This window comes from Euprymna scolopes, chromosome 3 (assembly GCF_053919585.1).
Source record: "Euprymna scolopes isolate OS-2025 chromosome 3, ASM5391958v1, whole genome shotgun sequence".
Classification (NCBI taxonomy): domain Eukaryota; kingdom Metazoa; phylum Mollusca; class Cephalopoda; order Sepiida; family Sepiolidae; genus Euprymna; species Euprymna scolopes.
The window spans coordinates 95,253,815-95,281,189 of NC_136484.1; the positions used below are offsets into that span (position 1 = coordinate 95,253,815).

General features: G+C 31.5%; 1 protein-coding gene across 1 annotated transcript in view; it reads left to right on the plus strand.

Annotated features, from left to right (window-relative positions):
* Positions 1–27,375, plus strand: part of LOC145261966 (uncharacterized) — a 620,004-nt gene that overhangs the window by 15,129 nt on the left and 577,500 nt on the right. Inside the window, exon 2 of the mRNA XM_080119795.1 lies at positions 9,887–10,015. Coding sequence (XP_079975921.1) covers positions 9,887–10,015 — 129 coding nt within the window. The remainder of the gene's footprint in view (positions 1–9,886; positions 10,016–27,375) is intronic.

Genomic DNA, 27,375 nt, shown 5'->3' on the forward strand with positions numbered 1-27,375 from the left:
AACAAAATATTAACACAGCAACAGATGAGGGTTTTTTTTGTCATGAAAATCAGCAATCTAGGCTAGTATTGAAACAGCCTTTTTTTCTTGACTAGATATGGCTGGAGTAAGTTTATTGCTTACTACCTGAGGCGCCCTTTCCAGGGAATGCTGATGGGGCTGCCCAGGCAATTTTTGATAGGCCAGAGTGTTTCTCCTTTAGCAACACTGGCTTGACTCTTTCCCACCTTTCGACCTTGTGTCATATCTATCTGCGGTGAGAAGGAAGTAAATAATAGCAACAAACCTTTCACAATTTTTCACAAATACTATAAAAATTAAATACACTTAATACTTATACCTAGTCATTACTGGCGTACCCCTTATAGATTAACTAAAAGGTTCTGTGACTAATATAGGGCATCAATGAGGCAATTTTTAGTTTTTGGTCTGTCTAGAATGCCATTTTTTGGAGAAGTGGATTTCTTCCACATTAAAAAAATAACCTTGTGTCTAACTCTGCCCTCGTGTAAATAGGGATATACCTAATGAAATATTTTTACTTAGTTTTCTTTTTTTTTCTTTTTCTTTCTTTTCTTTCTTTTTTTTTTTTTTTAAATCAAACCAAAATAGGGAAATATTCCAAGATATGCAAATAACAATACGTCATTCCAGAAATAGCATCAACAAAAAAATCCTTTTAGAATTTATTGTAAAAAAAACCCCAGAATTTTTGAAATGGTAATATTTTAGGAAAAAAAAAACAAAAAAATTAGCCATAATATTGAATGCTCAAAGGAAACTTCCCTTTTCTAGAGCACATTATCATAGGACAGATTTCTTCCAGGCCACAACATGTTTGTCTTGAAATTCAATATCAGTAAATACTTGCCATAAGCCATCTCTATAAATTCATTTTCAATTCTCTCATAATATACATCATTCAACTAGCAATCTATTTCGTGACCTTTATCCTTGAGTTGACTTTTGCCTTAATAAGTAGTGATTTATTAGTATAGAAAAAAATACTATTTCTTATTTACACAGTCAAAAGCGTGGATGTTACATTTTTTCTAAAATAATTCTGAAAACATATTTTTCCAATGCGTTAATTCAACCTGCATATTTCAAGTATTTCAATTTGACCTTGACAGTGCAAATAACCTTCGTTTCTTCTTTGGTATGCCTAACATCAAGTAGAATTTACATGAATAGCTTCTTTCTAATAACCGAATCTAGAACATATTAATGCAGAACTGCTTCCTTGCAGGCTATAATATGGCAATCTTTAAATTCAAAGTCAACAAATACTTGCTATAAAGCCTCCTTAATTAAATATATGTTCGGGGATAAAGATATAAAAAGATGCTGAAGAGTCAGACATAGGCAATCAGATATTGGTCCCCTTTGTTTGGGATTTGAAACCGACAGTACCAATTTTTGGGTCTTCTGTAAGACACATACACATAAATTGGATTAGGGGAGTTGTTTGTCTTTGTTGAGGGGATACATTGGAAAAGATGAGTAAAAAGTAAGCAAATTTTGAACATAAAACCTGGAAATGATTCAGTTGTAAAAATGTGTTATTGCCTAGCTTGGCAGAAAATCCAGAGAAATTTCACTTTTCATGACAATTTTGATGACAATCTTTATACGAATCAACTTGACAGAAAATCAAGAGAAATTCTACTTTCTTCAACTTTTCATGATGAAACGAATACATTTAGTGACAATTTTCACATGAATCAATCAATAAACAGAATTCATTTGTCTGAAAAATAAAATTCATCCCGGTGACTACATATAGTTTGTTTCCTGTTGTTATGAGTCTCCGTTTCGTATAAGCTCTAACCTCACAAAAAATGCTTTTTCGTGAGATTATGGTAGATTTGCAAGAACCTGATTCCAAAATCAGTAATCCACATCCAAGACAAGTGCACCAGAATGGCAAAGCGATATCGCTTAGTCGACCAGCTCAAAAGATAGAGCATGTGTGGGAGAATGAAGTACCATAGAAAATGGATATTCGAGTAACTGACGGCTTTGCCTCTCTAGTATAGAGTGCCTCACTTAAGAAGGAACTCCTGCTCATACAAAAAATAATAATGATAAAGAACACTAACACAGGTTACCTGCACCAAAGCTTTCTCTCAGCTGTGCAAAATCAAATCGTTGTATTCCAACAAATTCAACTTTATATCAACTCTCGACAACAAAACATTTACACAGCAACAGATGAGGTTTTTGTCTTTGTCATGAAAACCAGTAATCAAGCCATTATTGAAATAATCTTTTTATTCTCTTGACTAGATATGGCTGGAGTTGGTCCTATGCACGTTTAAGATGCTCACCCTCCTTTGCTTCCCATCTTTTACGGAGACAGACAAGAGAGACTCTACTACACAATTCCCTTAGGTGCTGGAAATAAATGGATGCTCCAACACCGTTATCACACACATCAGATAAAAATAAGAAATAAGCAAGAAGTTTTACACCCAACACTTACTTCCTTAAAATGTCTGACCTTAGTGACAAAATCTCGACAGTGATTCGTAAGGTTATCAGAAGAGAATTTGCTCACCCAGGTCCATCTCTGAGACAGCAACTAGCAACATGCAAACTCCAAGATAGCTCGGCTCTGTGCACGCTAGCTAATTATCCAATAAACACCACAAACATTTGTCACTACACACATATACAGTTTACAGATTGGAATGTGTTACCTGCAACAATTTTATGTGGGTAGCACCAAGAAGCTCCTATACATCAGAATTAAGGAACATGCACAACCACGTATTATCCTTTTTCAAATACCTTAAAACTTGCAAAATACTGACAGATCCATCAAAGTTATTCACTTTGGTCACAGAGTAAAACATCAGAAATCTTTGCATAAAAGAAGCTCTGTTATTAAGTTCTAAGCTACGCTCGGAACTTAATAACAAATTGGAACTTGACTCATCATTTATAGTATAGCATCCACCATACCTGACTTCACAATACATTAATAAATTTATTTGGGAGTTTCCTAATAAAAAAAAAAGGGATAACAAAAAATAGTTGTATTAATAAACCAAAATACATAAACAAATAAATAAAACCACAAAGTGAATATATTTATTTGCATAAATGCGTGTAGATATGAGCAGAAGTAGGTATTGATATAATTTTATACTTCTGCACCATTACGAAAAAAAAAGTGCCTGAATTTGGATACCTACAATCTCTCAAATCTAAATTAACACATAATAATACATATGGAAGTACTCAGAATAAGAAAACAAGTCTGCTACAGAAATAGTCAAAAAGAGTTGCCAAAAGTACACCGAACTGGAAGAATGGGTTAACCAACGGTGTGCCAAGTATTTTCTGGATGAATTCACCTGGGACTATATAGACTTGCTGAAGATGATCGCTCCACTATGATCAGGAGAGAATTATGATGACTGTCCAAGATCAAGGCTTAAGAAAATAAGTAGTTTAAGTAACGACAACAAGTACAGATTTTGACACACAGAAGTAGAGAGTGTGAACCACCTGATATGCAACTGTAAGATTCTGCTGGGGGATGGCTACTATGAGACCTGACATAATGGAGTATGTAAATATTTCCACTGGACCATCTGTAAAAAGTTGAATATTGAATGCAGCAGCAAATCCTGGGAACATGTTTACCAGAAACAACAGTTGGAAATAAGTCATACACCATCCACTATGACCATGCAATTCATACAGCTGCCTACCTAGAAAATGAAGGCATAAAGCCTGACATAGTGATATGGGACAAGAAGGAGAAAGAAGCAACCTTAGAAGAAGTCAGTGTTCCCAATGATGCCCGGTAAAACAGAGATGAGAGAGAAAAGATAACAAAATACGAAGATCTTATGCATGACATGAAAAGAAGTCGGAATCATTCCAGGTATTATATGAGCAACTGGACTCATGATAAAGAATTTCAATAACTACTCGGCAAATATACCAAGTGCAAGAAAGATTCAAACAATTGCACTTAAAGGGACGGGGGACGGTCAGAATCTTAAAAAGATCTCTCGGTTGGAACACCTGAGTTAGCAGGTGAATGTTTGGCATCCAGTAAGATGTTCCATCCTCAGTTTGAACAAAATGATAAGAAAATAAAAAAAAAAGAAAAGAGGTACATACACCTAAAACTTATGAGAAAAAATTCTATTAATGAATTAAATTAGGCAAATAAACTAATAAATTATAACAATAGAATTATAAAAGATTATAGTAACACCCCCCCCCCACACATCATAAAATAATATACAAATAATAACTGCCGGTCTGAACAGTAAATGAATAAACCTAAAATAAAAGAATAACATATTTAAATAGTGCAGACTGGCATTAAAAAAATAAATAATAATGCAAAAAAAAAAAAAAATGGAGAAATTGGATAACACACTAAGTATATAGAATCAACCAGCCCCCACCTACGCCTCACAATAACATAAATTTGACAAAAAAATAATCTTCATTCCACATACCAGCACAACAACAAATTCAGATCTTAATATTAAAACTTGCTTAAACTCAAAATGATTAATGAATAAAATTACTACAAAAAAAAGAAAAGAAAAAGAAAAAAATTAATAATATTTAAGAAGAAAAAAAATACATATATAGCAAGAACCATTATGTCATACCTTGTTTTATTTTCTGTAAGACTCTTGCATTCTCGTCAATCCATATATAATAAACATAAATAAACCACCAGTTGATTATCATTATATGAAAAGAAACAAATACTAAAATAATATAGATTAATAAAGAATTCACAGTAACCCTCTCACACAAAAAATATGAATACATAAATAGATAACTTTATTTTACTTACTGCTGAGATGTTCGCTGCCACATAGGCCCCTAGTCACAAGTTAAAGGTTTTCAAGAGATTTGAAACACCTGCCATTTGAGAAAGAGAAATTTCCTCGAAATATATTATGGAACACTATTACACACATTAGATCATTGTGTACAAGTTTGACTTTTCAACTAAGATTTAGTATTGATCAATATATATATATATATATATATATATATATATATATATATATATATATATATATATATATATATATATATATATATGTGTGTGTGTATGTGTGTGTGTAGAGAGAGAGATAATATCCTTTGTTTTGTCTTTCTTTCTTAACACTGACAACTTTCCATTTCTTGCATTGTGATAGACTTCTAACATTCCCCTCATTACATAACTCACACAATGCTTCAAGCAAACTACATTTAAAATTTTATATACATATATATATATATATATATATATATATATATATATATATATATATAATTGAGAATTTTTTAAAAAGTTTTAAGTATCGAATATAATGATAAAATCATTTTTGTTTATTGCTTTTTTTTTTTTTGTAAGTCATATATTTCGCTAATACATAGCCTCATCAGGATCGAAAGTCCGGTTCGTGACTTTCGACCCTGATGAGGCTATGTATTAGCGAAATATATGACTTACAAAAAAAAAAAAAAAAGCAATAAACAAAAATGATTTTATCATTATATTCGACACTTCAAAGTTTTCAAAAATTTCTCAATTAAATTTTACTTAAAAAAGTGTCTTTAAAAAGTGTGTAACCATCTTTTACTTATATATATATATATATATATATATATATATATATATATATATATATATATATATATTTATATATATATATATATATGATGAGATAGTCCCAACATTTTCCCTAGTTCCAATACAATTACCGATTCTCTTCTATATTCCTGATTCTGAGTCTTTTAAAATTTTTAAATATTTAGTCTTCTTTTTGTTTTTGTAATTTTGAATCAACGCAAAAACGCATGTAATATATGCAATTATCTTAACAAACGTAAAGATACAATTGAGTTGGGTGGTGATCAATATATGTTAGTTTAAAATCGATAAACATTTATCATGTCATCATTAGTTACCATTGCTGGTAACTGAAGTATTAAACAAAACAAAACAAAACAAAAACAATTTGAAGGATCTTTTTTGGCAATGTAAAATAGGTACAAATTTTTCCGATAACCCCAAAAATTCCAAGTTTCTCCACTTCCGATTAATCGTCCCAACATTAATATCCGTGTGTGTGTGTGAACAATATTTGTGATACTTTTATGGCTGACAAAATGACAACAATTTATCCACTGTGAATTAAATAAAGTGTTCAAATCGACATAAAAATTCGGGGTTTTCTTTTTCATCATTTTCAACTTCTTCATCCTCTACTTCTTTTACAACGGCAGACGACACTGAACCGAAGAACACATGGGAATCTGCCTAACTCAGAAACCAAGACTGCCTGTACTTATAAATTCACCGTGTTTTATGCTTCAGAGATCCACGCTTATGCAAATGAGTACAACCTCGCTTTCGATCCAGTCACGCATGCGCAGTGCCATTTCCGTGTCATCGTTTGCTTCATCAGGCATTGTCTACAGTACTAGCAATTGAACATAAAATTTTACCTAAAAGATTCCAAATTTCAAACATATCGGTTGGAATACAAATCTGTTGAGAAGACTATCATATTTTGATCATTTGTAACGATAAAATATTTTGAAAAAATTTGGTCTTTTAAAATTCATATTAGATTACGAAAAGTCATGACGAAAATGACTTTAAAACATTAATAAGATTAGCATTTATTATAATTATCATGTAAAAATAATTGGTAACACCTTTTGTATTTTCATTCTGAATTCAATGTGCACAAATCTATCGGTGCAATTTCTTTCTTTTTTTTTTTTTTTAAACTTGACAAAATTATTTCGCATATCACCTTAAAGCCGAGTATGGAAACTCAAATGTTAAAAAAAAAAAAACAGAAGAGTGGAACTATCAGAAATATTCAATTCAAAAACTATTTCGTATTATTTGAATTCTTCAGACTACTGTTCTCATCTTGAGTGTTATTTTCACAACGATGTAACTTCTGCCCTTGTTCAGGTGTATCTTGTCGAATTCTGAAATTTTTCTGTTGAACTCGGGAATCTGCATCGAATTTTGAATGGATGCCTTTTTATTTCATCCAAGGATTAGTATGCTCTCCTTCCGTTATATTGTCAAAATGGTTTGAGTCAACTAGAAACATCCATTTCGAATGTGACCCAGTCATATCAAAGAACCTACTGTTGATTTTATGCGTCGAGCTTTTCAGTTTGTGAGGTAATAAAACTTCTCGAATGCACTTATGATGTTAGGCTGTATAAGGTGTCGACTTTGGTCAAAATCGCCTGTTCCTGCTTTCATCAGATTATTTTGATTATCGATACTTATTGGAGACAAAACCTATATAAGAACACTGCCAGGCACATAAAGTACCTTGCATGAAATTTCCTAAAAATTATCCTGCCGTTTTCAAGTCCATAGCGAATGAACTCCCCCCTTCCACACAGACAAAGTTCCTTTTAGAGAAGAGATGGATATAAAGATAGGATTTATAAAATAAAAATGTTTATACAATTCTCATGAAAACCAATGTCGATAATTTTCGCAACTGTTTTCAGATATGTTTTAAATTACGATTTTTTTAAACATATATTTGGCACTTCTGCATGACAGTGACATGAGGCGAATATGTGTATTTTAGTTTCAAGACTGATGTCACTTGTCAGCCAAAAAACAGGGATCGATAACTCTTCCTTTTCTAAACGTGCGTGCAAACTAAAACTATATTTTGATACATTTTTACACAATCTTTCTGAATCAAAAATATTCTTAAGCCTCTATAAATGTTTCATGTTTTTAAATTTTGATGTTTCTACAATCTTACTGTAAAAAAAATTTTTGATGTATCTACAATATTACTGTAAAAAAAAAATTATTATCTAAACGTTTTATGTTTTTAAAATTCTATTTTGCTACATTGACGAACTAAAATTATATTTTGATGCATTTTTTTTATTCAATAGATGTTTCGATTTTCATATTTTTGTGTTATTTATTTCATTATATATTTTTGTGTTATTTATTTCATTATATATTTTTGTGTTATTTATTTCATTATATATTTTTGTGTTATCGTAAACACTTGTTTATAGTTGAGGTTCACATAATAGCTGCTAGAAGTCATTTCTCTTTTGAAGAACAGGGGGTCGATAACTCATCTCTGTTGCTAATATGTCACTGTTATGCAGACGTGCCATATATTTTATTATCTTTATGTTCTTGTTGATGTCAGTTGATTTTGCTATGTTTCTGAATTTTTGAGATGAGGATTGATAATTTGAATTTATTGGATTATTCGGACTACTGTTCTTATCTTAAGTGTTATTTGCTCAAAATTTCGGCCAATATAACCTTGAACCTGCTTCAGGAACATCTTGTCGACCTCGGGAATCTTTCTATCAAACTCGGGAATCTGCACAGAATTTTGAATGGAAACCTTTATTTAATTTACCCAGTCATGGATGACAGAATGAGAGTATGCTACCCCCGTGGATTAAATGAAGGGTTCTGTTCGAAATCCATTGCAAATTCCAGAGTTTGACACAATACATCTGAAGAAGGCTGCGTCAGTCGAAACGTGCGAATTATGAGAACAGTAGTCTGAATAATCCAAATAATGCAAATTAACTTGATTTTATTATTGAAGCTGACTATAAAGTGTATTGTGTTGGGGAGAAATAAGTATTTGCTTCATCTGGAAAATATAATGACCATGAGAAATTTTGTAAAAAAAAATATCAAAATTGTTTTCTTCCGAACATTATTTTGTTTATAAAGTATTTAAGTTTGTAAAATGTTAAACTTGTCTGATTTTATTTCAGTGAATAAATTAATCAACTCGATAAAAACATTAAGCAATCTTATTATATTTGATTATTATTATTATTTATTTTTATTTTTTATTTTTTGAAAACATTCAAATGTATGTTGGGATATTATATTTTCTATAATCAATTAGTCAATATAAACAAATACGTTTAAAAAAAAAAAAATCTAAAATCTGCTTAACTCATGGTGAACAAGTGAAGCGTGCATGGTCCCCCGTGAGTGCACAGTAAATGAGGCATAAAAAAATGACTAAGTTCAGCATTTACCCCCTCCCCCATTTAGCCCCAATAGTCCCCAAGGCCTTAACATGTTTAAATTTGAGTTCAGCACCATGCAAAACTGCTAAATAGACATACACAGAAAGTTTTGGACACATATGGTAAAGTAGCGCCAAAAATGGAGTGTTTTTATTAGCCCTAAAAGAGCCCCTGGGGCACACCCAAGAGTTATCGTGAAGTATAGACAAGCAAAATTATATAGAAATCAGTTAGTTACAACTTTTCAGAAATTTTTATAAAAATCCAAGACATCACATTTTTTTAATAAGCACAAAGTGTTATTTTTAGCCATTTTAACCTGAAAGGCATCCCTAGGGGGGAAACTGGACTGTTCTGTTACTTTTTTTACTCATATCATGTTTAATGATTATGCAAAATTTTAAAAAATTCCGAGGCGTAGTCATTGAGAAAAGTACGGACAGATGAACGGACGAACAGACAAGGGTGAATTTACAGGTCCACTCTACTTCGATTCATTGTGCTTTTACTTCTTTAATATATTTTTTTTTTTGACCTTTTATTTTAGATTTGATTTGCTGGAAATAAATAAAGTAATTGTGATCTGGTAACTAATATATATGGTTGTTAATTAATTACTGAATATTACTAAGAAAATTCCTTATTAAAACTTTTCTCTGTAATATTTAGAAGTAATTTTAGTTTTCAGATGCTCCCTCCCCCACCCGTCGTGGAACTCAGTTGCATGTTTATCAAATATGGTATAAATATCGCCATGCTTTAAATGTAATGTAAAAAAATATCTTGTGAATTAACTTTTATTATTTCTTTCTTTTTTTCTTTTATTTCTTAGATTTTGATGAATGCACCTCGGATGAAGGAACTGCTTGCCCTGGTCCTTGCATCAATACACCTGGTTCCTACAAATGCAATTGTTCAATTCCTGGATATAAACACAGTCGAAATCTTCACACATGTGCAGGTAAGATATTCAATTTGATTTGATTTTTACTCCTAAGCAAATTTGTATCCTTTTGTTAGTAGTATTTATTAGCCTTAGATTTTAGAATGAAAAACCATGTAATGGATTTTGGTCGAAATTGGAATAAGAATTCCAGACATAAAGTTTAGCATCATTATATCTTGATTTTAATCCTTGTAAATGAACATGAAAGTGGTGCAAAACTGTTCTGGTCAGTGAACTAATCATTAATCCGTTTATTTAATCTGTTCAAGGAATTAATTAATTTTAAGACGAAATTAAAATTCAGATAATCTTGCTTACTTAGTCACTAATTAAATAATAATAATAATTAAATAATAATAATAATAAATCAAATTTAATGAAATAATAATAAATAATAATTTAATAAATCAAATTTAATGAAAATCTGAAATATTTAGATTTTCAAATCGGAGATTGTACCCACATTATGTCCTATAAAATTCCTTTATAATGCTTCAAACAAAAAAAAAAAAACGAAATTTTTAGGAATATTTATTAACTAGCACGGGTGCCCGGCGTTGCCCGGGTGTTTGGAGGTGCATGCTGAGCAAAAAAAAACAAACAAACAAACAAAAAAAAAAAAACGGTCAATTTTTTTTAATTTGATCCCTATTATAACCCCTTAACATTTATTGTTTTGGGTTCAAATAAACTTATAAAGTTAGATCCATGTCCAAGGAACCTGTATCTAAAATTTCAAACGTTTAGACCAAAAATTGTCGGAGGAGTTTGGTAGGGTTCTCAAAAGTCAAATCGTTAAACTTTGACCCCTTACTCGCTAAATTTCTGGTCGAAATCCGGTCACATCGATTTTCCCAAATCTCAGTACTCTGTATATCAAATTTCGAGTCTGTAGACTTAAAATTGACAGAGTTATTGCATATGGAAATGTACACAGACACACAGACATACACACACACACACACACTTTCACTTTTATAGACATAAAAATAATAGATAGATTTGTTTAACAAAAATATATACGCATACATAAATATATATGGAAACAATATTGTGTTTACTATAAACTTTTTTCGCAAATATTATGCAAGTATAAATCATGTAGAATATCTGCATGAATATAATTACAGGTAATAGTTAACTAAAGATGATTATCCCATTAAAAAACCGAAGCAATTAATAGGGAATTAATTAAAATAAATGTTTAAAAGAATATGCAAATTAGCTAGATAGCTTGCTAGTGAATGCAATTCCACAACCAAGATATAAGAAAATTGTATTTTCTTTTTAAATAAATAGAAAAGAGGGGTTTTAATATGAATATCGATAGACACAAAAGAAAACCAGATTTGTAGGAGTATATATTGATGTCTACTACAAATTGTTCACATTTTTCACCAAATCGAAGGTATCTGATATTTCGTAAAGGATCTCCATCACCTTTTTACCCTTTTTTTTTTGTATGAAACTAAATTAAACTAAACATAGCCCATATTACGATCCCTTATGCCTAGCAGCTGTTTTCCCAAATTCATAATCATCGATTAATTAGTTTAGGAGTAAATCCTGTGTATACAAATACATAGAACTATACACACATCATACTTCCCATCAACGAAATGTCGCATCCCTCTACCTGTTCCACCTTCGACATTAATACTCCCAAAGATCTGATAATCAGCCAGATCTCACCTCTACACAGTAGAGATCCCTAGATGTAAGATTTTGAATATTGATACTGCAAAAAAAAGAATATTGAACTTCAAATTCAAATTTGAAGTTCAATATCCTTTTTTGCTGCATCAATATCCAATTTCCCTTATTCTATGTAGCTAAAATGATTTAAAAATTTTAAAAACATTTAATTTAATTTTCTATGTTTATTACCTATAGCAAATCAGGTGCAAACTTTTTATAATTTTTGCTAATATTTTCCTCTGAGGAGATGTATAAACATCGAAAACTCATGGGTTAAGGAAATATATTTTACTATACTGTATTCTTTGTCTTGTATACAATAAAATTTTTATATTTGAAATTTAACTTTTTCAAATAATAAATTTTAAATTCCTAAATTATGATTTATTTGCTCTATCTAGTATATTGAGCAATTTTATTTAGCTGGGATAGTCTTATATGAAATATTACATCCAATAATATTTTGTAAGACCGATAATCACTAGATTTGCATACTAGTAGATTTATTGTATTTCATTATTCTGAATATATATTAAAATAAGTAACAAAATACAGTACAGTATATAATACACATGTATATAATCTAATAACATTATAAATAACACCATAAGGCGAGGCAAATACCGTAACCAGGGTCCGAAAAAACATTGTATTCCACATCGTAACCTGAAAAAACCGTATATATATATATATATATATATATATATATATATATATATATACACACACACACACACACACACACACACACGAGGGGCGTGCAATAAGTAATGCCTCTGACCCACTTCCCATTGAAATAGAGCAACGAAACTTGGCACAGTTGTTAGCCTTTCTCTACATAGGAACCACCGAGAGTTATGCATTTCTCCCATCGTTTGATCCAGCTCTGGAGACCGTTTTTGTAGAACACCCGAGGTTGGTCCTCCAACCACGACGTGACTTCAGAAATTAACGCTGCATCATCTGGGAAACACTTTCCTTTCAAAAACAACTTCATGGCTGAGAAGAGGTGAAAGTCAGAGGGTGCAACGTCAGGAGAGTAGGGAGGATGGGGGAGGATTTCATAACCACACGCCCGTGCTTCTGATCTGGCAACATGCGAGTTGTGGACCGGAGCGTTGTCCTGCAGGAGGAGGGTACCTTTGCTGATCTTGCCCCGCCTCTTGATTTTGATAGCTTCCCTTAATTTCCTCAAAAGTGAAGCATAATAGGCTCCTGTAATTGTGGACCCTTTGCCAGGAAATCTGTCATCACTACTCCGTTCTGGTCCCAGAAGACTGTGAGCATGACCTTGCCAGCGGAGGGCTGCACTCTTGCCTTCTTTAGAGGTGGTGAGTCCAAGTGCTTCTACTGCATTGACTGGGCTTTGGTCTCTGGGCATAGTGATGGACCCAGGTTTCATCCTGTGTAATCAGTCTTTTGAAAAACTTTGACTCATCTTCTTGGCACATCTCCAAATTCATCCTCGAGCACTCAACGCATTCTCGCTTCTGGAATGGTGTGAGCAACCTGGGAATCCATCTGACACCTTGCATATGCAAATGGTCATGAATTATAGTTTCCACAGACCCTGTACTAATCTTGACATCTTAGGCTATTTGGCAAATAGTAATGTGCCGATCTTCCAAAATGGCAGCCTCAACTTGACGGACAGATGCCTCATCAATGGCAGAAGGGGGGTGATCAGGTCTGGGAGCTGTTTCCACAGACTTCCGGCCATGTTTGAATTCACAATGCCAGCGTTTTACAAGATCATATGATGGGGCATTATCACCATAAGTTTCTTTTATTTCATCAAAAGTCTCCTGTGGTGTGCGTCCTTTCAAATACAAAATCCGGATCACTGCTCGGCATTCAACAGGCTCCATTTCACACCTGCCTCAGTTCAAACACCTGTAAATAGAAATCACAATTAGTTCAGAGCTGTAATTTTCCACATAATCTGTAGAGATATAATTCATTGCACATGCAAAATTTCAGCTAGATCAGACAACTGGAAGTGGGTCAGGGGCATTACTTATTGCACGCTCCTTGTATACTAGCAGTTCAGACCGGCATTGTTCGGGCCCTATGTACTGTTCATAACTTTGTGTGCATATGTATATATTAAAAAGTGTGAATATGTGCGGTAATGCCTTTCTATATAATAGGCTACCTTAACTACCATAGAGAAAAGTTGATAGAGATCACAGACGTTAAATTTTTTAAACTTTGACCCCAATTTTGATCCCTTAACATTTATTGTTTTGGGCTCACATTGAATTAAAATGTTTGACCAATGTCCAAGTAACCTACATCAAAGATTTCAAGTGTTTAGACCCAAAATTGGTGGAGGAGTTTGGTAGAGTCTGCAAAGGTCAACTCTTTCAACTTTGACTTCTTGCCAGCCAAATTTTCACCCAAAACCTGATTAAAAAGCTTGCTGCATGTCTGACTACCCTTTATCTAAAATTTCAAATGTGTAGACCAAATAGTGGCTGAGTAATTTGATAGAGACCGCAGAAGTGATTTTTTTTTTAAATTGACCCCAATTATGACCCCTTAACATTTATTGTTTTGGGCTCAAATCAAGTTATAAGTTAGATCTATGTCCAAGTAACCTATATCTAAAATTTCAAGTGTTTGGACCCAAAATTGGCAGAGGAGTTTGGTAGAGTTCTCAAAGGTCAAAACGTTGAACTTTGACCTCTTAAGCGCCAAATTTCTGTCCGAAAACCGATTAAAAAGATTTTCCCAAATCTCAGTACCCCTTATGTCAAATCTCGAATCTGTAGATTGAAAATTAACAAAGTTATTTTGGTAGAGAAGTGTACACAAAGAGGCAGATACACACATAGACATTTTTACTTTTATATATATATACTAGCATTTCAGCCCGGCGTTGCCCGGGTGTTTGGAGGTGTATGTTGAGCAAAAAAAAAAAAAAAAAAGAAAAAAAGCGGTCAATTTTTTTTTAATTTGAGGCCTATTATGACCCCTTAACATTTATTGTTTTGGGCTTAAATCAAGTTATTAAGTTAGAGCCATGCCCAAGTAACCTATATCTAAAATTTCAAGTGGTTAGACCCAAAATTGTCGGAGGAGTTTGGTAGAGTTCTCAAAGGTCTTTGCTGTTAAAACCACCGTCAAACCGGGAGTGACGTAGGTTTAAATTAAGGCTAGACAATCGAAAAGAGGGGAAGACTTTCGAAAATATCGGAGAAAAAGGTGACCTCACCCTGTAGAAAAGTGCCCAGTTGAGGGTGAAGAAATTAATGTTTTCAGCTAATTTTTTGTCTGAAAGGTCGAGCTTCAAATGATACTGATCTTGTGAAAATCCGTCACCTCTGCTGAAAGTTTTAGGCAGACATGCAAACATACATACATACATTTATATATTAATAGCTCAATTTTCGACCTAAACCGATTAAAAAGCTTGCTCTATCTCTGAATACCCTTTATATAAAATTTCAAATGTTTAGACCAGAAATTAAGTAATTTGGTAGAGACTGCAGAGATCAAATTTTTTTAACTTTGACCTCTATTATGACCCCTTAACATTTACTGTTTTTGACTCAAATTAAGTTATTAAGGTAGATCCATGTCCAAGAAACCTATATCTAAAATTTCAATTGTTTATACCCAAAATTGGCGGAGGAGTTTGGTAGAGTTTTCAAAGGTCAAATCGTTGAACTTTGACCCGTTAACAGCCAAATTTCTCACCGAAAACGGATTACAAAGGTTTTCCTAAATCTCAGTACCTTGTATATCAAATTTCGAGTTTGTAGACTTGACAGAGTTATTGCGTAGGGAAATGTACACAGACATGCAGACAGACACACAGACACGTTCACTTATATATATATATATATATATATATATATATATATAATCGAGAAAAAGTTACTTTCAGTTCATAAATTGAATAATTTTGCAAACTTAAAGCAAATATAAAAAATATTATTGTATCGTTTTGGTGTATCCTTTTATTTGCATATTTGAATTTTGTCAGCTTTCACACAAATATGATTTCTCTTTATAATTTTTGTTTTCAATTTATGTGCTAACTAGAAAAAAATTTAAAGACTTTTTGCTTACTACGTCTTTTCTGCTGATATGAGCGATTCATTGAAACTCCATGGAATAAAGAAAAATATTTAAGTTTTTATTTGTATTCCATGAAGAAAAATAAATTTGTTGTAAATTTTAATTTACAGAATTTAAATCCAATGTTCATATATATATATATATATATATATATATATATATATATATATATATGTATATATATAATTTAAAGGAGATTAGAATAATAGTCTAAAGAGCTAAGTGTATTTTAATGTAATAGTGAAATTACATTAAATCACATTACTTAATATGTATATATATATATATATAATAAATTCCACAGCCAAACAACGTCGCAGCTCACAAGAGCCATGACAGTCAACGAACCGGAAGGCCAAGACTCGAGTTTCGCCCTCATTTGGGCTCATCAGTTAGACACATCCGAGCTCAGGAGTCAAAACCCGAGCCTCTTGCATGCGAGGCAAGCACTCTACCAACTGAGCAAACGCCCCGCACACAAGAATTTCTATTAACCAACACAGATAAAGCAAACCGCGACGAAATCCGACTGTGAAATGAACCCACTTCATTTCGACAAAGGACGCGGCCGTCCAACCAGTCAATAACCCTTGCCGATGTCTCACAAGTAGGAGTTTTTTTTAACTCGAAGGGACGACGCCATCCAGCAGTGCTTTAACCCAACGAGCAACTTAGAATAGGATTTTCAGAATGTGAGAGATTGTATAATAATATGTTATTGACTGGTTGGATGGCCGCGTCCTTTGTCGAAACAAAGTGGGTTCATTTCACAGTCGGATTTCGTCGCGGTTTGCTTTATCTGTGTTGGTTAATAGAAATTCTTGTGTGCGGGGCGTTTGCTCAGTTGGTAGAGTGCTTGCCTCGCATGCAAGAGGCTCGGGTTTCGAATCCTGAGCTCGGATGTGTCTAACTGATGAGCCCAAATGAGGGCGAAACTCGAGTCTTGGACTTCCGGTTCGTTGACTGTCATGGCTCTTGTGAGCTGCGACGTAGTTTGGCTGTGGAATTTATTATACAATCTCTCACATTCTGAAAATCCTAATATATATATATATATATATATATCATTTGTTATCATTTCAAAACCAAAGGATGTGTTTAATTCACACGTATAAGTTTTTATTTAATTTTTAAATGGCACCTCTTACATGTGTTTCATTTTATAGTAGAAGACCTCTAAAGAACTCCTCAGGAACAAATGTATGTTCCTCAAAAAATGTTGGGAATTTTTTTTTATATGGAATGAGAAAGAATTTGGAAAAGGAAAAGAATAAAAGGAAATTTAAATATGCAATGTTTTCAAAAACATAAAAAAAACTTAGTGTAGTGTTTACAGCCCCCAGCCCCCAATAATTGAATTCAAAACACACATGACGTCGCCACACACACACACACGCAATGCACACACATACAATGAACACAAACATACATATACACACAAACACACCATTTAACACACACAAACACACACAATAAACTTAGTTACAACTAAACTTTACTGCAATTTCACAATCTTCCTGGATAATCCAAATTGCGACACATGATATAAGCAAGCTGTAATATTTAAAAAAAGATTGTTTATTTGTTTTAATCTTGTTCTATTTTCCAGTATTTTGATTAATTTTCTTTTGTTTTGTGTCTATAAATTGTTATTTGTTCATTAACAGACACATTCTTTTTTGTTGTTTTATATATAAGATTGTAGATTATTTGCACAATCGTTTTTTTTTTATTCTACAATTATTTTTATTGATTCATCTGAAATCAAATGACAAAACAAGTATCTGTCTACATTTAAATTTTTGTGTTTTCTTTGTTTAAAAATTAATTCTGTTTTCGAAGTTCATGAATTGATACGGTCTCTCAAAACATTATCTCCACGTTTTACTACTTGAACTGCAAAGAGAGGTAGGTCCCACATTATCGGCCAAGCTCCAAACTCTGTTCCATCGCTGCAATGGTGCATCCCTGTGCCTTTTTTACAATTATTCTAAGGGAATGTGTTCTGATAAATTCCTAAATACTACCAATTAATCCGCAAAGCAACAAAATCCCACCCCTACACTGTCGAGATACTGGAAAGACATCTGCTTCAACAGTTTCTTCTCTCATACAGCTATATTTTGGAATTCTCTCCCTGTTTCCTGCTTCTCTGACTTAATTAACGTTCCAAGTGGAAGTTTTACTTGTTTGGAGTAAAAAACAAAAAAAAAGTAAAGATTTCCAAATCGATATTAGAGCTGACATTATTATTGTTTTTTGTTGCCATATATATATTTTGAAATCGAAACCAAAAAGCTCATGGACTTCATTAAACAAAAAATTGGAATACACAACAAAACCTTCTTTTTTTTTTTTTTTTTTAGCAATAATATGAAAAGTTACGAAAACTTTAAATGCACATAGCAAACAAAACATAAGCATTATATAAACATTAAATCACAAATAAAATATAGCAAACATCCATTTACAAAACAAACACTTTCACATGAATTAATACCGAAGGTCGATATGCCACTAAATAAACGGACGAAAAAATATTTAAAGATATAACTATAAGAACTTGAAGCATAGAGTTACTAGTGTCGGCATTAAATCACCGAAAAGGGTTGATATGCCGTAAAACAAAACAATCAACCAGACAGTGCTAATTTTAAATTTGTTGTGATCCTCATTGACCAGACACTGGCTGGAGGTAATAGATCAAATTCAAATTCAGATTGCAAGTTCAAACCCTGAACATGTCAAATAATGGAACTAGTGAATATGTCAATCATTGAAAAGAGTATGGTATGCGTGATGGATAAACAAGAAACTTTAGAATCTCAAAATGTATGTCTTGTATAGTTGGTTTTCATAAGAATGAGAGTACAAACAGTATTAGTTAGAAAAAGAAACTGGGTTTTATAAAAGAACAACGTATTTGGTAGCTTTTTCAAAAAGAACAGTTGTAGGTTTCATGCGGGCATTGTTGGATGACATTAGTTTAATCCACATTTCCTGGCCAAACATTCGAAAGGAAATGAGCTGAGTGCTTGCATGAAAACACTTGAAAATCAATTTTTTTCGTTTCCACACTGATTCTATACATATCCATAAAAAAAAGATTCCTATTTTGAGTATATTCCCCTTACCCTCGCCAATAAAGACCGCCTTGCTTTGTGTTATTATTGAATTACAGAATTTCATAGTGGGTCGTTTCAAACATGCAGAGAGGTGAGTGGTTGGGAGGGTGCTTGTGTTGTACATTTGCAGGGGAAGTTCCTAAAACATATGTCTGAAAGCCACAAACATTGCTGGTATCAAAATAGAAAAATGGAGAACAACATATTTTGTTTTTTTCTTTTAAATTTTATTATCTACTAACCCATCAAGAAATTATTATCTATCACTAATGGAGATTTGGTATATGTCTGTCTGAAGTTGAACCACTACATTATTACTTGTATTAGCGTACAATTGTACTTCTATTAATAATGACGACTTAGAGTGTGTGTGTGTGTGTATGTATATTATATATATATATATATATATATATATATATATATATATATATATATATATAAAATAAATATACTTAGTGTAGTGGTGACAGCCCCCCCCCTCTAATAATTGAATTCAAAACACACATGGGAAAACATTTTACATCGCCACACACACACACACACACACACACACACACACACACACACACACACACACACACACACACACACACACATAGAAAGCGGTATACATTGGATCAACATCAGGGCCAATTAAACAGAATCTCTACACACAAACACTCTTAATAATAGATCATGGAAAAACCAAACAACCCTAGCAAAATTCATATGATGCCTAAAAGATATAAAAAATCCCTTTAATATAAAATGCCAACATTTTATATATATATATATATATATATATATATATATATATATATATATATATATATATATATATTACAGAGTGTAATAGACATGAGTAAAAGCTCAGTAAATATATTTATTTAATATTGATGTTCTTTGAGTATTGCAGTTATGATAAGCTCAATAGGTGTAATTACCTAGAGCTATAAACAGAGAAGGGTTGAGGGATTAATAATTGTGAACTTTTCAATCGATTTTTCATAGGAGGAAACATAACAAAATCACATTTCTATGTACGGTCGTTTCGGAAACGATATCCGTTTATTCATTCGATATTTATTACTAAAACCATCGAGAAATAAGTAAAGTATTTCTGGATATCGTCTCCTCATCAGCATAAATAGAAGGGGTGAGGGTGGGGGGAGGGGAGACGACACCAAATTTTAATCAGCTTATTGAAGTAGATATAGTTTGTGAACTTAGAATGAAAAATTTTCATTTTTTTAATGGAATTTAATTCTTTTGTTTATATGATTAATATATATCTATGTGATACAATGAAATTATTGTGTAATGATAACTTCGTCAATTAGATTTAATGATTGAATGGCAAAAACGGGGGGATATTAGGGAAAATAGTTATTAGATTTTGGATTTTATACTTGGATAGGATTTTTATAAGGGGGAAATTATCTATAAGTATGAAAAGCTGTTTTATTTTAGAATTTTTCGATATGATATTAAGATTTAAGCAAAAAAAAAAAAAACAACAAAAAAACAAAAGAAAAGGAATTATATTTACAAAAACGTTTATAAAATAGTTTATAAAATAAATACCTTTGTAAGGAAGTGCTTCATTATTGTTTTTTTTTAAGCCGTAAGGATTCCTCTTAATGTGCAAAACTTCTTTGATAAGGATATTTTTTAAAAATCTAAAAGAAACCATTTTTTTTAAAAATCTAATTGCTATGTAAGTAATTATTACACAATAATTTCATTGTATCACATAGATATATATTAATCATATAAACAAACGAATTAAATTCCATTTAATCATATAAACAAAAGAATTAAATTCCATTTAATCATATAAACAAAAGAATTAAATTCCATTTAAAAAATGAAATTTTTTTATTCTAGGTTCATAAACTATATTTACTTCAATAAGCAGATTAAAATTTGGTGTCTTCTAATCCACCCCCACCCCTTCTATTTATACTGATGAAGAGACGATATCCAGAAACACTTTACTTATTTCTCGATGGTTTTAGTTGTAAATATCGAATGAATAAAAGGATATCGATCTGAAACGATTGCAAATATAAACATGATGTTCTTATGTTTTATGTGCAATTCATTTTATTTCTTCTGTCAAAAAATTATAATCAATATAATAATCGTTTTTATAATGAGAAAATTTATAAATATTTAAAATCTTTAAAAGTGCAACAAAATGCGAATTACATTTTTATTAGCGCATAAGGCACATCTGATTGAGTGTAAATAATATATATATATATTTTTTTTATTCTAGTATCTTCCTTTTTAAAGTTTAGCTATTGGTAAAATAATTTTCAGGGTAATCATTTTGTTGAATTATTTTCCTGCTGAGGCAGACATCTTTTTTCAAGAAAATATATGATTACTTCATTTAATCACATAAATTAAGATTGGACGATATAATTTTATGCATAAATTTTTCAGTATTTAGTTCAACAGATCTCAATACATAGGTTTTCGTCTAGGTTCCTGCATGTACTTGCTTGTCTTACTATTTTCCATTCGACTATCGGCGAACATCCACTTTCCTTGAGTTCCGAATATTGGTTTGCTAGTGTTGTTTTCATTCTGTGTGTATGTGTTTTTTTTTTTTTTGAACGTACAAAATGTTTTTTAAAATAAAAAATAAGCCTTCGAATTCTCACGAGAATGAAACGCGAAATATTCTGTAAAGCTTAATTCACATATATATTTCATAACTTACTATATATATATATATATATATATATATATATATATATATAATTATAAAACTCAAATGACCTTGTAACGATGTATGTAACCCACTTTCCGGTTTACAAATCCGGTTGCGCATGCGTGCATGACCAGCGCACTGAAATATTAACGTTAATATTTCGAAATTATTATTCAACATGGGAAGAGTGGGGTTTAAAATAACTTAAACGTAATACAGAAATGAACGATGTTAAAAAAAGCAGACAGTATTAACAATTGTTTATTTGGATAATTTAAACGCGAAAAAACAAAACAAAACAAAAGAACAATTGGGACGCTGAAATATTAACGTTATTATTCCAAAGTAATTATTTAACATTGGAAGAGTTGGGTTTAAAATAACTTAAACGAAATACACAAATGAACGATGTAAAAAAAGGCAGATATATCAAAATTTGAATTTAACTATAATAAGTATTATGGTATCTGTTCAGTGCACATTTACCTATAAGTATGGCCAATCACTTATAATTCAGTAATTGTAATTTTTTTTTTTCAAAACTAATCAATTATAATAAACAGAACGACTCATAGAAATCTATCTATATTCTTTTTTCATTTTAATATACTTTCATAGAAATGTTTCTGTTATGTAAAAAAAAAATCCTATCTTCTTTACGTCACAAGTGCTCCGCTCATACATGAATTCCATAGCTAATATAACATACTGACCCAACGGGTCACGGATAGTCTAGTGTGTGTATCTATATATAATAAATTCCACAGTCAAACAACGTCGCAGCTCACAAGAGCCATGACAGTCAACGAACAAGAAGTCCAAGACTCGAGTTTCGCCCTCATTTGGGCTCATCAGTTAGACACATCAGGATTCGAATATATATATATATATATATATATATATATATATATATATATATATATATATATATATTAAATGAAATACTGAAATGCCTTAAGATAACAGATTGTATAATACTGTAAACATAAAGTGCAAATAAATATAAGCATCAATATTTACTAAAAACTCCCAAGCAAATAAAGAAAGTTCAATATGTGAGACAGAACAATAACATAAATGGAAATTCTGAGTTAAATTATGTAGAATTACAACAAAATTTCTTGTTTGACAAAGGAGTACAAATAATTGTTAAAGTTTTTTTTCCCCTAATCCATGGATTTTCAGTGAATAGCTCATTTCCTCGGGGGAATCTTATTAGCAAAACAGATGTGCGTGATTAAAAATTTTGCTTCTTAGCACATGAATTGAAAATGAAAAAGAAATGGTGGCATAATAGAATATTCCAAGTTGAAATACAAAAACAGTTGTAAAATCCAATTTATATATATATATATATATATATATATATATATATATATATATATATATATATATATATATATATATATATGATGAAAATAATGGAAATAGTATTCCGACAAAATAGAGAAAATAAAAAGGAACAAACCGTATTATGTGTTCATCAACGTTTCGTCTTTATTTCGATTTATTTTCATCCAGAGGAAGTCTCGAAATAAAGACGAAACGTTGATGAACACATAATACGGTTTGTTCCTTTTTATTTTCTCTCTCTCTCTCTCTCTCTCTCTCTCTCTCTCTCTATATATATATATATATATATATATATACGTTTTATTTTTTATTACCGTTTTTTCTGTTTAGTTACATTATTGTTTCAGCTACTCGACTGTTTTTGGTCGTCTTGTAGCCTCCTCAGACTTTACAGAAATGTTCCTTTATGGAAGAATGAAAGAACGATGTCGGGGAGAAATATATATTTATATTTATACTAGACTACACGTGACCCGTTGGGTCAGTATGTTATATTTGCTATGGAATTAATGCATGAGCGTGACACTTGTGATGTAAAGAAAATAGTTTTTTGTGACATAACAGAAACATTTCTATGAAAGTATATTAAAATAAAAAAAGAATATAGATAGATTTCTATGAGTCGTTCTGTCTATAATTGTTTATTTTTGAAAAAAAAAACAAACTTACAGCCATTGAATTATAAGTGGTTTGCCATACTTATATGTAAATGTGCACTGAACAGATACCATAATATCATTGAAGTTAAATTAAAATTTTGATATATCTTTTAATTTAACCGTGAAAAAAATAAAACAAAAAACAATTGAGACGCTGAAAACATATACAGTAAAGCAATACGTTTTATTGTTGCATTGATTATTTATTTGTAACGCAAATTTAAAAAAAAACATTTTCGGGGTTATTTATGTTAATAGTGTAGAAGAAAATGTATGAATGTTTTTCAAGAAATTTGTATTAAAAAATGGAGATTAAATTAAAAAAAAAGAAAGGCTGTAGGTAAATCGCCATTGTAAAATGCCCTTATGGTTGTCAATGGGTTAAAGTAGATTTATTTGTAAGAAAATTGCGTTAAAATAACTTAAACGTAATACGAAAATGAATGATGTAAAAAAATGCAGAAAGTATTAACAATTGTTTATTCGGATAATTTAAATGCAAAAAAAAAAAAAACAAACAATAGGGGCGCTGAAAAGGTACACAGTAAAACAATATGTTTTATTGTCGCGTTGATTATTTATTTGTAAATATGTTTTTTTTTAATTTGCGTTACAAATAAATAATCAACACAACAATAAAACGTATTGTTTTACTGTGTACATTTTCAGCGTCCCTATTTTTTTTCACGTTATTTCCAGTTTGGCGATGGGCGCAACAGGATAGTTACGTACGGTTTCGAGCCTGCCTGCCTCCTACCACCTTTTTTAAAATTTTTTACGCTTGCAGTTTTCCTTTTTTTCTTTTTTGTTTTTGCTCAACCAACACCCTTACACACACCTGCACTTTCTTTTTTCCTTCGCGCCACGGGTTTGAGCCTGCCTGCCTGCCTACTACAACTTTCTTTTTTGCTCAACACACAACTACGAACACCCGAGCAACGCTGGGCACCCAGGCCAGTCTTATATAACTTTAGAATGTTTTCATAGACACATTTATTCGTTAGAATAAAACCCTATATTTCATCCTAGAAGAGGTATTATCACGATCGCCATCATCTACAACCTTTTTGTGCACATATATATCTGATATTGTTTGTCTTTTTTGTGCAAAGGTTCCTTGTGATGTAATTTATTTTAAGAATTACAAAAGGATATGAACTTATTGCACTTGCATCTGCTCAAAGAAAATATCCCTAACTAGCAGCAAAATTCCACCCCTCTACTGTAGATATCCAAAGATTTTCTACTCTGTTAATTGCTTTCCTTGGAACGCTTGCCTTTTAAATTATTTCTTGTTCTGTTTCCAAGACTGTATCAAATTTAAATGTAATACTAACAAGAATGTTGCTGCCCAACTGTCCAGATAGGTTGCCCTCCACCTTGAATCCGTCCTCTATTAAATGGATTCAGAACATTCTGATCCCCATCTGGCATCAATTGAAATGAATGGTTCTCGTCTTCAGGAGGCCTCAAGTTTTGACAAGCTTCTGGGCTTGACCATTACTCCTGATCTTAAATGGAACACGTACATCAAATCTGTTGCCAAGGCCGCTGGAAAAATGGTCGGATCTTTCTATCGATCCAGTAGATATCTCACTGCTGATGCAATTCTCTATCTATATAAGAGCCAGGTACGTCCAAGGATGGAATACTGTTGCCACGTCTGGGCAGGAGCTGCTAGAAAGGACTTGTCCTGCCTTGATAGAGTTCAAAATAGACTTCATAGCCTCGTAGGAGATGTCCTTTTCTCTTCCTTGCAACCTCTATCTCACAGAAGAGATGTTGCGAGTTTGTCTCTGATGTATCGTTATTTTCATGGAAAGTGTTCGAATGAGCTTCAATCTATGGTCCCCCTCGCCAAACTTTCACAAGAAACACTCGTCTAGCTGGAAACACTATCAATAATTCCCCCCACTCTTTATCTGTGCCTAAACCTAAACGTAGATTCCATGAACAAAGTTTTTTTATTAGAACTGCACGCCTGTGGAATTGCCTTCCGTTTTCCTGCTTTCCGGCTGACTACAATATGGTTGTCTTCAAGTCTAACGTAAATAAGTTCTTGATGAGCCGTTCCATATAAGTTAACAAATTTTCATTACCAACGATTATTATATTGTCCAATTTCTACTGTACACTCTTTAACCCTTATCCTCGAGTGGCCTCTGTAAAAAAAAAAAAAAAAACATTCTTGGCAATTTATTATTTGTTGATGAAAGCAATAATTAAGAAAATAGTCATAGTTTTTTCTGAAATGCAAACGTGGAAAAACATAACAAAGAAAATATATCATATACATATTTTTTTTCATAGAAACCTCTCCTGACAAGACATTAAGCCACTTACTGTAAGGAACTGAAAAATAACTACTTCAAGGTCAAAACCAATGATTAGTGTTACTAGATTCTGATCCAGCAAAGCAGCAGTTTTTCCCTCTTTTTCTTTCGCTCCTGGAGTGTGAGAACTAAAGGACAAAATAAGGGAAGTGATAGTTACACAACTGCCAGCAGTAAACCCAAGGTCAACTTTCTGCTGTCCTTAAGCTGATTAATATTCATCTACCTCTTACAATAACTGATCATGCTTCAGTGGAACTATGCCTTGTTTGGTATGAATAAAAATCAAGTTAACCTTTAACTAATTCGTTTAGTCGTAAATATATGATTATAACGGTATAAATAATTCATTCAAACACGCCTTGTACGTATTATAGGTACGGGCAAAAAATGGGGGATAAAGATAGGGGGACATAGTTTTGAAAACCAATGTATCATAATTTTTTGTAGGCTTCCAACTACTTTTTGATTATATTTGAAAGATTAAAGCTAATTTCCAAAAGGAAAAAAATATTTGTGCACGTGAAAAAAAAAAAAAAAAGTTATGAAAAATGTTTTCACGGTGAGCTAACTAATTCAGCTAAATTTTGAAGTTAAATAAATTCATTGTAAAAATATTTGAAAGATAGATATTAGTTTTCTGGTCTATTTCAAAGATAATTAGTAAAGTAAAGTTCTAAGATATTGAATCAAATGATAATAATAATAATAAAAAAACACCTTGTTTGTACAAAAAATAGCTTAATTAGCTCCCAAAAGCGAAAGACAGAGTTCTTGTCACATGGATTATACGCAAACCTAAAATTTCAAACAGTTGAAAAATGATGTCAGGTAGTTAAAGTGAAGTAGGAGGTGCTGTTTTTCTTTTTTTTTTTTCGTCCAGATGCACATCCGTACATCCCTATCGTGAACGTTTGTATAATGTTACCATTTTTTTAATTTAATAATTTTTTTATGTTGCTGCTTTTAAATAAAAAAAGTTTTATTTTTTAAAATTATGCAAAAATTATGTTACGTTCATGCAAGCAAAGAAAATTTTAGAATCGTATATATAAAAATGATACAAAACCTGTAATTAAAAAAAATATAGAAATATATTTTACAATTATAATTTCTTGTAAGTAATGAATAAACAATGTTTAATTCAATGATAATATCGGTAGTTCGAGAAATTAATTTTTCTTTGAGTTATATTGTATTCCTTAATACAAACTTTCGGGGCTTTTTTCGTAATGATCCTTAAAAAAAACTTTTCATAAAAAAGCATAAATAAATTCATGAATTTCTTTTTACTACTGAAAATCATAACTTTAAAGTTTTTTTTTTTTTTTTGTTTAAACGAAATTATACATTTCCACTAAGATTTTAGTAAAAATTTGTTCATTATATTTAAGTAAAAATAATGTGTTTATTATATTCC